Source organism: Populus nigra, chromosome 3 (genome assembly GCF_951802175.1).
Source record: "Populus nigra chromosome 3, ddPopNigr1.1, whole genome shotgun sequence".
In the NCBI taxonomy this organism is placed as follows: domain Eukaryota; kingdom Viridiplantae; phylum Streptophyta; class Magnoliopsida; order Malpighiales; family Salicaceae; genus Populus; species Populus nigra.
Window position 1 is genome coordinate 23,349,444 of NC_084854.1, and position 13,381 is coordinate 23,362,824.

Genomic DNA, 13,381 nt, shown 5'->3' on the forward strand with positions numbered 1-13,381 from the left:
TGCAATGAACCATGTGATCTCATTAAATATTCATCTCATAATATTATAAGATCAGTAATATGAGAAACATTAGTGTATGGCACATCGATAAAACAATGAATAACATTTACGTGCCTCCAATGTTTCGTGACCTTGTAAGCAGCCTCAATATCTACAATATTGATCGTGTTGAAAAGTGAGAATCCTATATTTAAAGTTTTTACTCTTACAAACCCTCGTGTAGAATCCTCCTGAGTACGCAAGGTGGGATCATGCATGTAATTAACCATGCACATATATGCAAGACGCTAAATTTATCGTTTTTAATTTCCAAGTTTTCTTCTAAAAAAGGGCAAAGGGGAGAAGACTCTTGGACGTTGTTCTTGTCCAACATAGATGCAAAAGAGAAATTAGAAAATATATAAATTAGAGACTGATAATATATATTTATATATATTAGGAGAGATCACTTGTGAGTATTTTATTTGCTTAATTTTTCTTGAAAACCATCAAGAAATCCGTTGCTGCCGCAATCTGAGCCACTTGTTCTAGACCTCCATGATGGAAATATTGTTTTTCATGATTACCAGCCTTGATTAATTTTCTTTTGCAAATGACAAGCTCGTATTAGATGACATTAAAGAAAATGATGGCTATATAATTAGGAAAGTTGTGCATTAAAGTCAACAAATATTGATTTAATTTGTGATTAATAAGTGCAGCATTAAAAAGAATATATACTTTGATTTAATCAGGAAATAATTTGCTATTAATTCTGAGATATGGATCAGGCATACGTACACAAATCATGAATGCATGGAGATTATGCTAGCTAGGAGATCCTTTCGTCTCAGTCTCTCGTATCTCAAGCCATACCTCAAAAGCAATATTGAACAAGAACACCTACGCATCGTTTCTCTCTTTTTTCTTTTCTCTATAAATTCACGAGAAACATCATTACCTCCCATACCTATAATCATCCATAGCAATATTCTTTTGTACCTTTCAGATTATCGATCCCCTTTCTTTAAAAAAGAAGAAATATACATATAATTATGGCCTTACGAGGAGCACTAATTGTGTACTCGTTCTTCATGATCTTCCTCTCCATTATTTCATCCCATAATTGTTTGCAAGAGGACCGACTTAATAATTATCTTGAAGAAGAAGCATCAGGCTATGATTCTCGAGCTTACCCTTCGCACTATAGCACGATTAGTGAGGATGGCGAGTTTAAGAACTTAGTCAAGCTGAGAAGTGATGTTTTAATTAGTTTGCAAGCGTTTAGCAAAGTGGGTGGCAAATCAACTTCAGTAAGAACAGTTAATGTGAAGGATTTTGGAGCTAAAGCTTTTGGAGGAGATGACACAGAGGTACGTATTTTCTTTCTGACAGGCAGTATCATCGAACCTTTCATGACCACAAAACACGATTAATAATAATGCATTAACATTAGTATAGCATGCTTTTATATACTCATATTCTATATTCTATAGAAAGCATATAATATTCAATTTCACACGGATATAAACAGTACAAAAAATAAAATAATAACAAGTGACACAGAATTCTGTGGAATAGAATTAATATATAATAATATTAATTTAAAATTCTATTACCGAATATATATTTTTTCTTCAATTATTTTGTATCTCTAAAAAGTTTACAATCCCTTAAATAAATTTAAAAAACTACCTGATAAGATAGGAAACTATTTTAATTTAGAAAAAAAATAATAAAAACCCTAAGCAAACTATAAAATTCTAAAATAAAGATGAAAAATAACAAAACTAACTTGAGCAACACTTTCTAAACCTAATTTGTAAGCTTTCAGGACCTTGCCTTGTTATAATCAGCTGACACTTATAGAACTAGCATATAGAATCTCCTGATTAAATTTGAGCACCATCAAAATTTTTAATTTAAAAAAATAAATTTTTTTTATCAATTTAATCATTTTGCCAAAGCTTGATTTCTTTTCAGGCTTAGCTTTATCTTATCTATCCATAAATATCCTATTTACATAGCTCAGTTATGACAGGTGAATAATCAGAACAGCCTACATCATATATTGTACATGTGTTCCATATATCCGACCATCTATTCTTAATTACGTTAAATAAGATTTGAACTGATTATGCCTTGATCAGTGAATTCATGCCATATATTCTAATCCAATGATCAACACCTTAATTTGCAGATAAATATTTTTAGCAGTCATCAATTATTTGATTTTTAAATCTTTAATTTAGTGACAAGAACAGGACACTCATGTAATTTCTTAGCAATCCCAGTCTCTTGCAATTTCTTTTTCAAGGCCCTTAATTAATTATTATTTAGAATGCTTAATTCCTCTCTTGCTTTGTAGAAATTCTGCATACCTTCTACTATATTTCTTGCAAGTAATTGTTAATAACTTAATTCTCTCAGACAATTGAAAAGGCTTGGAAGGAAGCTTGTTCTTCCTCTGAAGGAGCTATTGTTTTTGTGCCCCACTATACATACCGTCTTAAGCCGATTACATTCCAGGGTCCTTGCAAATCTAATATCACATTACAGGTGAGTTTAACTACATATATAGATTTAAACGCATAAATATTTTTGGAGAGATAGATCATGCTATTTGCACGAGATAAATATTTGGCCATTTTTGAGAAAAATGATCTCAGGTAAAAGGAGTCATTGAAGCATCTGATGATCTATCGGACTACAAAGAAGATGGCAGACATTGGCTTGTCTTTGATAGTGTTCAGAATCTGCAAGTTGAAGGTGGTGGAACTATTGATGGAAATGGGAAGATATGGTGGCAAAACTCATGCAAAGTCGATAAAAATCTTGTAAGTCATATATATAAACTCTGTATTTCTTACTGTTAATCTTAGGAGAAATTGACTTTCATCTTCTCATTTTTCTGCTGATCAAGAGAAGCTGATCATTTTGCTTTCTTTCATGATTTTTGCAGCCTTGCAAAGATGCGCCTACGGTATTTATGCAATTAGTCTGAAAAGTTTTGCAATTTTTTCTCTGGTTCTCATCTTGCGAAGCTGCAAAATCATCATTTTGGGAAACCATGTATGCTTTGCAGGCAATAACCTTCTATGAATGCCAGAATTTGGTTGTGAAGAACCTCAAAATCCAAAATGCACAACAAATGCATGTTTCTTTCGAGAAAAGCAATGGCGTTCAAGTCTCCAACCTCACAGTAACCTCACCGGAGGGAAGCCCTAACACTGATGGTATCCATGTCGCAGGCACCCAAAACATTCAGATTACTGATTCAGTCATAGGAACAGGTATATATATATCCACGTATTTATTGCCCACCTCTTCAGATTCATTCAATTTTTATTATGACTGTCATGTGCAATCACTTTGGTTAATGAAGGTGATGATTGTATCTCCATTGTAAGTGGATCCCAAAATGTTCAAGCCTCGGACATAACTTGTGGACCAGGTCATGGAATCAGGTCTGAAATAGCAAACACCAAACTCTAACCTTCTTTGAACTGACACTTCTTCTCTCATATGAATTGCTTGTTTCCTTAGCTACTATGAGTTTCTGCAAGCATTAACTAATATTGCTCTTTCAATTTCCTTTCTGTGCACAGTATTGGAAGCTTGGGAGTTCATAATTCAGAAGACTACGTTTCAGGAGTTACTGTCAATGGTGCCAAGTTTTCTGGTACCACAAATGGTGTTAGGATCAAAACATGGCAGGTAATGTTTACTATCCTTCATTTCATCAACAATATTGATGTGCATTATATATCATTTAATCAAGATTTAAGCCCAATTGTGATCTTAATTAATATGCAGGGAGGGTCTGGAAGTGCACGCAACATCGAGTTTCTGAATATTGAAATGAACAATGTCACCAACCCCATTATAATAGATCAAAACTACTGTGACCAAGATGAACCATGCGAAGAACAGGTGAAGAACTTTATCCCACATGACCTTAACAACAATTAGCATTTAAAAGCAGTGCCCATCCCCCTTAATCTAGTTGTTAAAACGTTTTCTTGATTATGGCATGCAGAGGTCAGCAGTCCAAGTGAAAAATGTGTTGTACAAGAACATAAAGGGGACTAGTGCTTCTGAGGTGGCTATCAAGTTTGATTGCAGCAAGACTTATCCATGCGAAGGGATTCTGATGCACGATGTTAATCTTGAAAGGGAAGGAGCGGGAACAGCCATAGCTTCGTGCAACAATGTCAAATTAGCTGAATTGGGAGTTGTTTCTCCAAAATGTCCTTGATGGACCAAAAAAAACTTAGAACAAGGTAAGCAAATGTTTCCCAGAGCATCATCTTTGTTCTGTGATTAGATCAGAACTGAGTTTTTCAAGTGGTTACCTGACATTAACATTTTGTTTTGTTTTAATTTTCTCAGGTTTCAATAGGACCGCATGGATTATTTATTAATTATACATAGTCAATCATAATTAATCAATGGTTGTATACATTACCAATAAAAGTTCAATGTCATTGTATATTGATTGATGACATGATTAGAAAAAATTCAAAGTTATATAAACCCTAAAATTACAACTGAATTGAAAAGAGCATTCTGATTTGATAAATTTCGAATGTCAATAATTCTTATGCCAATAGCATACAAAAATGTTTAAATGGTAAGTTAAAATGATTTAACTAATAAAACTTAAATAAAATAAAATTAATCTAATTGAGAAAGAAATCCTAAAACAACCAGTAAAATAAATAAAATTTCAAAACAACAACTTCCACATGTAATTTGGATATAAAAAACAACCTTATTTGTAAAACATGCTCGTAAAATTCTAACTCGATTTAAAAATTAAAATAAAAAATCATCAATATTTCTTATATGTTTTTTTAATTCTATAAGTAAAACATCTATTGTTCACATGTTTTTCATAGAATTTTTTTATAGTTCATTTGATATGATTTTTGAATTATAATTTTTTACTTTAAATCATAATTCAAATTTTATTTTTCATAAATAAGTTCCGATAAAAATAAGTTAAAATAACTTTAACTTATAAACATGTTTGGTAAAAATAACTTAAAACAATGTTTTTGAAGAAATAAAGGTATATAAGTTATAATCCATAAACAAAAGGTTAAAAAAATTTATTTTTGATTAAATCAAAATTTTGACTTAATTTTATAACAAGCTTTTAATTTAAACTAAAAATATTTATAACCAAATATACTTGTAACTTTTCTTTAAGTTAAAAATTAAAAAAAAAAACAATTTACAAAAATCATCCCAAAAGTATATATCTAAAGCAATTTATGTAACTAAAATCTATGCATATTTCCGTTGCTATAAAAAAAGTTGTATACATGCTACCAAAACACAAAAATTCCTTTCCTATCTCATTTATTTAATGAATAGGTCTCATTCAAAAAATTTAAAGTCAAAAATAAAAAGTTATTTTTTATCCGAAATAAAAATATTTTTATTATTTCTAAGGGATCCCTGATTTGATTTTTTTTTCATTACGTATCTTTCTCTCTTTAAAATAAATTTAATTTTTTTTTATATAGCTTAACATTTTAGAAAAGTGATTAGTGAAATATATGGGCAAGACTAACTTTATTCATTGGATCATCTCATATCAATTATTTGCCCTAATCCGTTATCATTATTATTATTATTTTCGAACAGCGAGGCTGGCCCCTTGAGGGGGAAAATGGGTTTAAAAAAGGCCAGTCTCAAAAAAGAAAAATAAATCCGGGGCATTAAATTGACCATTTACTCCCTTAGTAAACGTCACTACTTCGGTCAAGTCCTCGCAGTAAAAAAATCCAATTGATGTAACAGTTACTGCCAGCTCATCATTCTCATGTCAAACCCCACCATTCTTACACACTCCAAGCGTTTATGTAGAGCCAATACTCTCCATATCTCATTCCAAAACTCGTGGCATATGAGTAAATTCACACAAACAGCAGCTCCTAAACGCGAGTGTATTAATTTTTATACTCTCGGGCGTAGTCCATTCAGAAGAGTTACTTACATTTGTTTGGATCTTGTCTCACTGCACAGAAGAGAAAAAGGACCGCTCGCAGGAACCGGATGATTAAAACATCCAATCATATTTTGCCACGTCAAAACTCATGCTTACGTGGCAAGATCTGATCGAAGAAAAGAACTGTAACATAAGTATCTCCAAACTTGCACTTCAAGTTCCACTTATACCTTGACATAAAATTCAGATACACATTTTCCTTTTTTTGGCAGCCTTTTATTTTTAATCGTCTCTGAATATTTTATAAAATGAAAATAAAATAAAAGGGAATGGGAATGGGAATGGAGTGAAATAATGGAAACAGACACTGTGGATCTGTCGGTCAGTGTCGGTGAGGGACTTAAAGCTTTTATAGTCTAGTAGGCTTTATTTTTGTGTGGCATCATCGGAACTCCATTGGTTCATCAATGGAGGGTTGCCTTTAAAAATAGCTGCTTTAAAGATTTTGTGAACTGGGGATTGAGCATTTTGCTTGATTGCTTGAAGGGCCAGTAATGGATTTAGAAGGAGATGCTACTGGGGTTAGTAACATTTTGATAACTTTGCTTGTTATTATTGGGATTGATAGATAGAGAGTAGACACTCAATTGATTGGATTGTTATATGAAGGGTGTGGAATTTGTACAAATGCATTGCTGCATGCTTTCTGGTGAATTGTTTTATGTGTTTTTTTTATTGAGGGGTTGGAAGCTTTGTTCTCTATTCCATCATGTTTGGATCCTTGAAAGAAAATGACAGGAAAAGTGGAAATGGGATTTTGTTCCTGTTCTTGTTTACTTTAATTTATGATTGTAGATGAAACCATTTCATTGCATTTTATATTCCTTCTGCTTAGCGTTTTCAGATCCGAAGGGGATTTAATGTCTGACTTGTTTATGAGATAGTTTTGGTTAAGTGTAGATCATGATGCTTTATTCTAGATGCCAACAGCTGAACTTTCGCTGGTGTGATAATCCAAATCTGTATGTTTGATTGTCAGCAGTTCTTTGTTTCTCTCTTTTGTTCGTCGGAGAATCTGTTTGTTTGCTGCGTTTAGAATCAAGGAAGATAATCTCTCTCCTTTGAATCTAATACATTTGAACTGCTCGGAAATTGTGCTATCTTAGAGATTTGCGATAGTGATTATGAAATCTGTTCCTGGGTCTTCTTATCTATGAATTTACTTTGGCTTTGGGTGTTTTCTTGTTGTTCAGCCAAAAAAAATCCAGGTGTGCCAGATCTGCAGTGATGATATTGGCAAGACTGTAGATGGAGAGCCCTTTGTTGCTTGCCATGTATGTTCATTTCCAGTTTGCCGTCCATGTTATGAGTATGAGAGGAAGGATGGTAACCAGTCTTGTCCTCAATGCAAGACCAAATACAAGAGGCATAAAGGTTAATCCAACACCATTTGTTGCTGCTTTTACAATTTATGCATGCGTAGATAATGTGTCAGTGACACATTTTGGTTTCTCATCAGGAAGCCCTCCAATTCAAGGTGAAGATGCTAATTCTGATGAAGTAGAAAACAAGTCAAATCATCATACATCAGGTGTTCAAGATGAGAAAGAAAAGATAGAGCGTATGATGGCTTGGGATTCGAGTTCTGGTCGAAAAGAGCATCTTGCAACTACAAACTATGACAGAGATGTTTCTCTTAACCATATTCCTTATCTAGCTGGTAGACGCTCGGTAGGTGATGGAGCAATTCGTTGCTTCTAGTTTCTCTTCTCTCTTTAACATCGACAATGGTTGCTGATAATATTTATATTTCAGGTTTCTGGGGATCTTTCAGCTGCATCTCCTGAACGTTACTCATTGGCTTCTCCTGAAAGTGGCATCAGAGGTATGGATGTATATTTGCTAAAATAAATATCGTTTAGTTCAGATTTTAATGTCAGTATTGGACTTTCTGCAGCTACTATGAGGGATCCAACAAGGGATTCTGGATCACTTGGGTTTGGCAATGTAGCCTGGAGAGAGAGGATTGATGGTTGGAAGATGAAGCCTGAGAAGAATACTGCTCCAATGAGTGTTAGTAATGCACCATCTGAAGGCAGGGGTGGTGGAGATTTTGATGCCAGCACTGATGTGCTCATGGATGATTCTTTACTGTAAGTGCCTGAAACAGAGTGTGAAACTGGCTCTTTTAAGCAGATTGTCCGTTTATCATCTGCCTAACAGCATTCACATATTACCTATATAAAACTGTGGCTTTTCCTCCCTCTCCTCCACCGGTTTTTCCTCTATGGCTTTCTCCCTTTTAGCTTTGCAAATCCATGATTTTAATTCAGTTGATATTTGTATTTTATTTTTTTCATCATTGTTTTCTTGTATTGATCCCATGGTTGTAATGCAGAAATGATGAAGCCCGCCAGCCCCTCTCAAGGAAGGTTTCAATTCCTTCCTCTAGGATTAACCCTTACAGGATGGTCATAGTTTTGCGGCTTGTTGTCCTTTGCATTTTCTTACACTACCGTCTAACAAATCCAGTGAGGGATGCTTATGCTCTGTGGTTAATATCTGTTATCTGTGAGATATGGTTTGCAATATCATGGATATTGGATCAGTTCCCTAAATGGCTTCCAGTGAATCGTGAGACATATCTTGACAGGCTATCTCTCCGGTAGTTTTTCTTTTTTCCTACAATCTACATTAATGTTGTTAAATTTTGCTAATATCCTTACGAAGATGTAACTTCTTAAGTTTTCAATACCTCACAGATATGAGAAAGAAGGAGAGCCGTCTCAATTGGCTGCTGTTGACATTTTTGTCAGTACAGTCGACCCTTTAAAGGAACCTCCACTGGTCACAGCCAATACTGTGCTATCTATTCTTGCAGTAGATTACCCAGTCGACAAAGTCTCTTGCTATGTTTCAGATGATGGAGCTGCTATGTTGACATTTGAAGCCATATCTGAAACGTCTGAATTTGCTAGAAAATGGGTTCCTTTCTGCAAGAAATATGATATTGAGCCGCGAGCTCCAGAATGGTACTTCGCTCAAAAGATTGACTACTTAAAAGACAAGGTTCATCCAGCATTTGTTAAAGAACGAAGAGCTATGAAAGTAGGAAATTGAGGTTCTATTGAATGATTTTGTTACTCATAAACTTAGCATGTATATTACTTGTCTTACTCCTAATAACTTTCTTGCAGAGAGAATATGAAGAGTTTAAAGTTCGTGTCAATGGGTTTGTTTCAAAGGCACAAAAGGTTCCTGATGAAGGATGGGTCATGCAAGATGGTACGCCTTGGCCTGGAAATAATACCAGAGATCATCCAGGAATGATCCAGGTTTGTCCATTTTGAAACTAATTTAGGATGTTCCTCAGTAAGAAATGCCTTCTTAGGATAACTACTACCCCACACAAAATCCGCAATGTCGGGATGTTCTCGTGTACTGCACTCCTGTAAATGGCAATTGGATAGTTCTGTTTATACTTCTGCATATAACCTTTCTATTCCACTTGCTGATTGTGATCCGGGCGTCACAACACAGGAGTGACTGTTTTAAGCAGCCTTTGTTCTTTATTGATACTTCTCTTGGATCATACTTTCTTGTTGGCATCAACACATTTTATGGTGTCTAATCCTATTTACATTATAATTTGCAGGTTTTCTTGGGCCATAGTGGAGGCCTTGACACTGAGGGTAATGAACTTCCACGACTGGTGTATGTGTCTCGTGAGAAGCGTCCTGGTTTTCAGCATCATAAGAAAGCTGGTGCTATGAATGCACTTGTAAGTTCTCAGTATTATCAATATCGGAATCTACTAAGGTTTTACTACTAACTAACATGTATCTCATACAGGTTCGTGTTTCAGCAGTTCTCACCAATGGGCCCTTCTTGTTAAATCTTGATTGTGATCATTACATAAACAACAGCAGGGCATTGAGAGAAGCTATGTGTTTTCTAATGGATCCTAATCTTGGAAGAACAGTGTGTTATGTCCAGTTTCCCCAGAGATTTGATGGGATTGATAGAAATGATCGATATGCCAACCGTAACACGGTTTTCTTTGATGTAAGTACTTACTGCAACCTTTGGCACAAATTTGTCCTCTTTTATTGTTTCATGATGTATGTGGCATGCAGAACTATTCATTACATGTTACAGAAAATGAAATTCATATATGTTGTCTTCTTGATATTGTGTTGATGCTTATGCGATGGTAGATAAATTTAAGAGGATTGGATGGAATCCAAGGCCCTGTATACGTGGGTACAGGGTGTGTTTTCAATAGAACAGCCTTGTATGGCTATGAGCCTCCTCTCAAGCCTAAGCATAAGAAACCAGGATTTCTGTCTTCATGCTTTGGTGGATCCCGGAAGAAGAGTTCAGGATCAGGTAGAAAGGAAAGTAAGAAAAAATCAAGCAAGCATGTTGACCCTACTTTGCCCGTATTCAATTTAGAAGATATAGAAGAAGGGGTTGAAGGTAAGCGTGGATTTTTCTTTTTCCTTGGATACAACTTGCACCAGATCCGTCACATGTTCATTCTTCAGACATGAATATATACTTACATAAGTTGGTGACATGTCAAAAAACACATGGTTCTCCCTTCTATCTTTAATGATTCAAACTTAATATAATTTAGGTTGAAATTATTTTACTTCTTTTCATTTCCTAAATGACTGTAATCTTGCTGAAACTTGTCTTCAGGATAGGGTTTAAAGATTTATTGACACGTAAAAGAAGTTACTTCCAATAAGTGTTCAGTTGTGCTAAATAGATGGTAGTTTGTTGTCTCATAGTTTTTTGTTACCTCTTCTCTGTGCTTGCAATGCTGATATTCTGTAACTTTCTTCAAAAGGTACTGGATTCGATGACGAAAAGTCATTGCTCATGTCTCAAATGACACTTGAGAAAAGATTTGGTCAATCAACCGTGTTTGTTGCTTCCACCCTTATGGAGAACGGCGGTGTTCCTGGATCTGCCACCCCAGAGTCTCTTCTAAAAGAAGCTATTCATGTCATCAGCTGTGGATATGAAGACAAGACAGACTGGGGAAGTGAAGTACGTTAACCTTTTTTCATCCCTCGTGCTGATACCAATTTCTTTTTATGCTGTAAATATGGACGAATATACTGCAAGCCACAGACTCTCTTTTATTCAGCCCCGAAAAAAATGGAAGAGAAGGAGCTTTATATGCATCCCTACCTGTAGCTTATGTCGACACATTAATTTTGTGTTCCTAATAAACATTTTGTTCTTTCTTTTTGCAGATAGGATGGATTTATGGTTCAGTTACAGAAGATATCCTTACAGGATTCAAGATGCATGCTCGTGGTTGGAGATCAATCTATTGCATGCCAAAGCGTCCTGCCTTTAAAGGATCTGCTCCTATTAATCTTTCTGATCGTCTAAATCAAGTGCTTCGGTGGGCTTTAGGTTCAGTTGAAATTCTTCTCAGTCGTCACTGCCCTATATGGTATGGCTATAGTGGAAGGCTAAAATGGCTCGAGAGATTTGCATATATCAATACCACCATTTATCCAATCACCGCTATTCCTCTTCTTGCCTATTGTACATTGCCAGCCGTGTGCCTTCTTACTGGAAAGTTCATTATTCCACAGGTGAAAATAGTTGCATTCGCCGTCTCTGCTTTTGGTTAAGTATGAAACTTTTGACATTATGGAACAAGAAGATCCTGGCCTGAGAGTAATATTTTTGTTGCTAACTGCGGAATGAGAATGTAGTTTCTTCTTTTCTAACTCGAATTGAACTGCGAGAACTTGTCTGCAGAAAAAAGACAGTTCTTTTGTGTTTTCTCTTGAAAAGTAATATTCCGGGGAGTTTACATGCCTGATTTGTGTTTTGTTGTATTGCAGATTAGTAACATCGCCAGTATCTGGTTCATATCCCTCTTTCTATCAATCTTTGCAACTGGTATTTTGGAAATGAGATGGAGTGGTGTTGGGATTGACGAATGGTGGAGAAATGAGCAGTTCTGGGTTATTGGAGGTGTGTCAGCTCATCTATTTGCTGTCTTCCAAGGCCTGCTGAAAGTCCTTGCTGGAATAGATACCAATTTTACTGTCACTTCAAAAGCATCCGATGAAGATGGTGATTTTACCGAGCTATATATGTTCAAGTGGACAACTTTACTTATCCCACCAACTACTCTCCTCATAATCAATCTAGTTGGAGTGGTTGCTGGAGTCTCCTACGCCATAAACAGTGGTTATCAATCTTGGGGTCCCCTCTTTGGCAAGCTTTTCTTTGCTTTCTGGGTGATTATTCATCTTTACCCTTTCCTCAAGGGTCTGATGGGACGCCAGAACCGAACACCTACTATCATTGTTGTATGGTCGGTTCTCCTTGCCTCTATTTTCTCCTTGCTCTGGGTACGTGTGGATCCTTTTACAACAAGGGTGACTGGACCAGACGTTGAGCAGTGCGGCATCAACTGCTAGAGGAACTTGTAGATTGAATATAGAACAAAATCATAACCAGAGGGCTGTTTTTCTTCTTCTTGGTGTAGTGTTCTGTTCTGGTCTCAATAATCAGACCAGAAAATAATTATAGGTTCATTTCTATGTTATTCTTTACAAGCGTGTTCTACAAACTTGCTTTTCTACGAGGTCGACCAATCACACTAATTGAGTCTGGGATCATATTTAAATAGACCCGAAAGTTGTTTTTTTGGAATTTTTTTATTTTTCCTAGTTATTTTTCCATCCATTTACTGGTTAAGTTTCAGAACTTTTAATTGATTTGATTTTAATTAGCTAGTTCTATTTAGCTCCTATTTAAGCAATTTTTCATATTAATTTTCAAAACGGTGTTAAAATTTAGAACTGTAATTTTAAGACTTGAAGACTTAATTTCTTTCTTATCACTACACGTAAGGAAGGCCAACATCACATTACACATATATAAATATAAGAATGTAGGATGATATAATTTTTAAATTATATTTTGAAACGGTAATGACTCTTGAAGCAGTAGAATAGTGGGTTTGAACTCCAGCATTGAGTTCCTGATTTGAAGTTCTGTTGGAGAAAGGTCATGGTTTCATTAGAAACTCAAAGTGGCTCATAATTGATGGCTTTACTTTGTTTATAAATATTTCTTTAGAAGAACTAGCAACGGTCACACACTAAAAGCTTTATAATGCAAGCATATAATATAGCTTGCAAGAGGTTTAGCTTTTAAAAGAGCAACGGTCAGATTGTGAAAAAGTTTCTTTCTGCTTTTACAGTGAATTTGTTTGCATTACTTCTGATTTCTATGATGTTGCTTCGCTTTATTTATTGCAGAAAGTTAGTGGAAAATCCGGTGCGTGCATTACGCGATGATGTGCGAATGAATCCCCTTGTTCTGGCATGGATGGCCTGACTTTTAATAGAACTCGAGAGATAGACTTGGTCTAATTGAAAGAGAAAAGGAAACTGAGAA

General features: G+C 35.2%; 2 protein-coding genes across 2 annotated transcripts; both read left to right on the plus strand.

Annotated features, from left to right (window-relative positions):
• Positions 1–1,034: 1,034 nt before the first annotated feature.
• LOC133689462 (polygalacturonase-like) lies at positions 1,035–4,246 on the plus strand. The gene is made up of 10 exons (XM_062109318.1): positions 1,035–1,352; positions 2,244–2,252; positions 2,410–2,538; positions 2,649–2,816; positions 2,942–2,962; positions 3,065–3,272; positions 3,365–3,446; positions 3,588–3,696; positions 3,796–3,912; positions 4,019–4,246. Exons 1-10 carry the CDS (start codon positions 1,035–1,037, stop codon positions 4,235–4,237), a joined length of 1,380 nt encoding a protein of 459 aa, XP_061965302.1. The 3' UTR covers positions 4,238–4,246.
• Positions 4,247–6,183: 1,937 nt separating this feature from the next.
• Positions 6,184–12,631, plus strand: LOC133689316 (cellulose synthase A catalytic subunit 3 [UDP-forming]-like). The gene is made up of 14 exons (XM_062109130.1): positions 6,184–6,519; positions 7,192–7,372; positions 7,458–7,669; positions 7,754–7,823; positions 7,896–8,091; positions 8,337–8,603; positions 8,701–9,046; positions 9,136–9,273; positions 9,594–9,719; positions 9,791–10,003; positions 10,156–10,417; positions 10,794–10,996; positions 11,206–11,556; positions 11,812–12,631. The coding sequence occupies exons 1-14, from the start codon at positions 6,493–6,495 to the stop codon at positions 12,394–12,396; spliced, it is 3,177 nt and encodes a 1,058-aa protein (XP_061965114.1). The 5' UTR covers positions 6,184–6,492; the 3' UTR covers positions 12,397–12,631.
• The last annotated feature ends 750 nt before the right edge of the window (positions 12,632–13,381 follow it).

Excerpts from the sequence above, each read along its gene's own strand:
- LOC133689462 (XM_062109318.1), top strand. The coding sequence starts at position 1,035 with ATGGCCTTACGAGGAGCACTAATTGTGTACTCGTTCTTCATGATCTTC. Across the intron at positions 3,273-3,364 it reads TGATTCAGTCATAGGAACAG|GTGATGATTGTATCTCCATT; the intron begins GTATATATATAT and ends TGGTTAATGAAG. Across the intron at positions 3,447-3,587 it reads GGACCAGGTCATGGAATCAG|TATTGGAAGCTTGGGAGTTC; the intron begins GTCTGAAATAGC and ends TTCTGTGCACAG.
- LOC133689316 (XM_062109130.1), top strand. The coding sequence starts at position 6,493 with ATGGATTTAGAAGGAGATGCTACTGGG. Across the intron at positions 7,670-7,753 it reads ATCTAGCTGGTAGACGCTCG|GTTTCTGGGGATCTTTCAGC; the intron begins GTAGGTGATGGA and ends TTTATATTTCAG. Across the intron at positions 9,274-9,593 it reads ATCATCCAGGAATGATCCAG|GTTTTCTTGGGCCATAGTGG; the intron begins GTTTGTCCATTT and ends TATAATTTGCAG.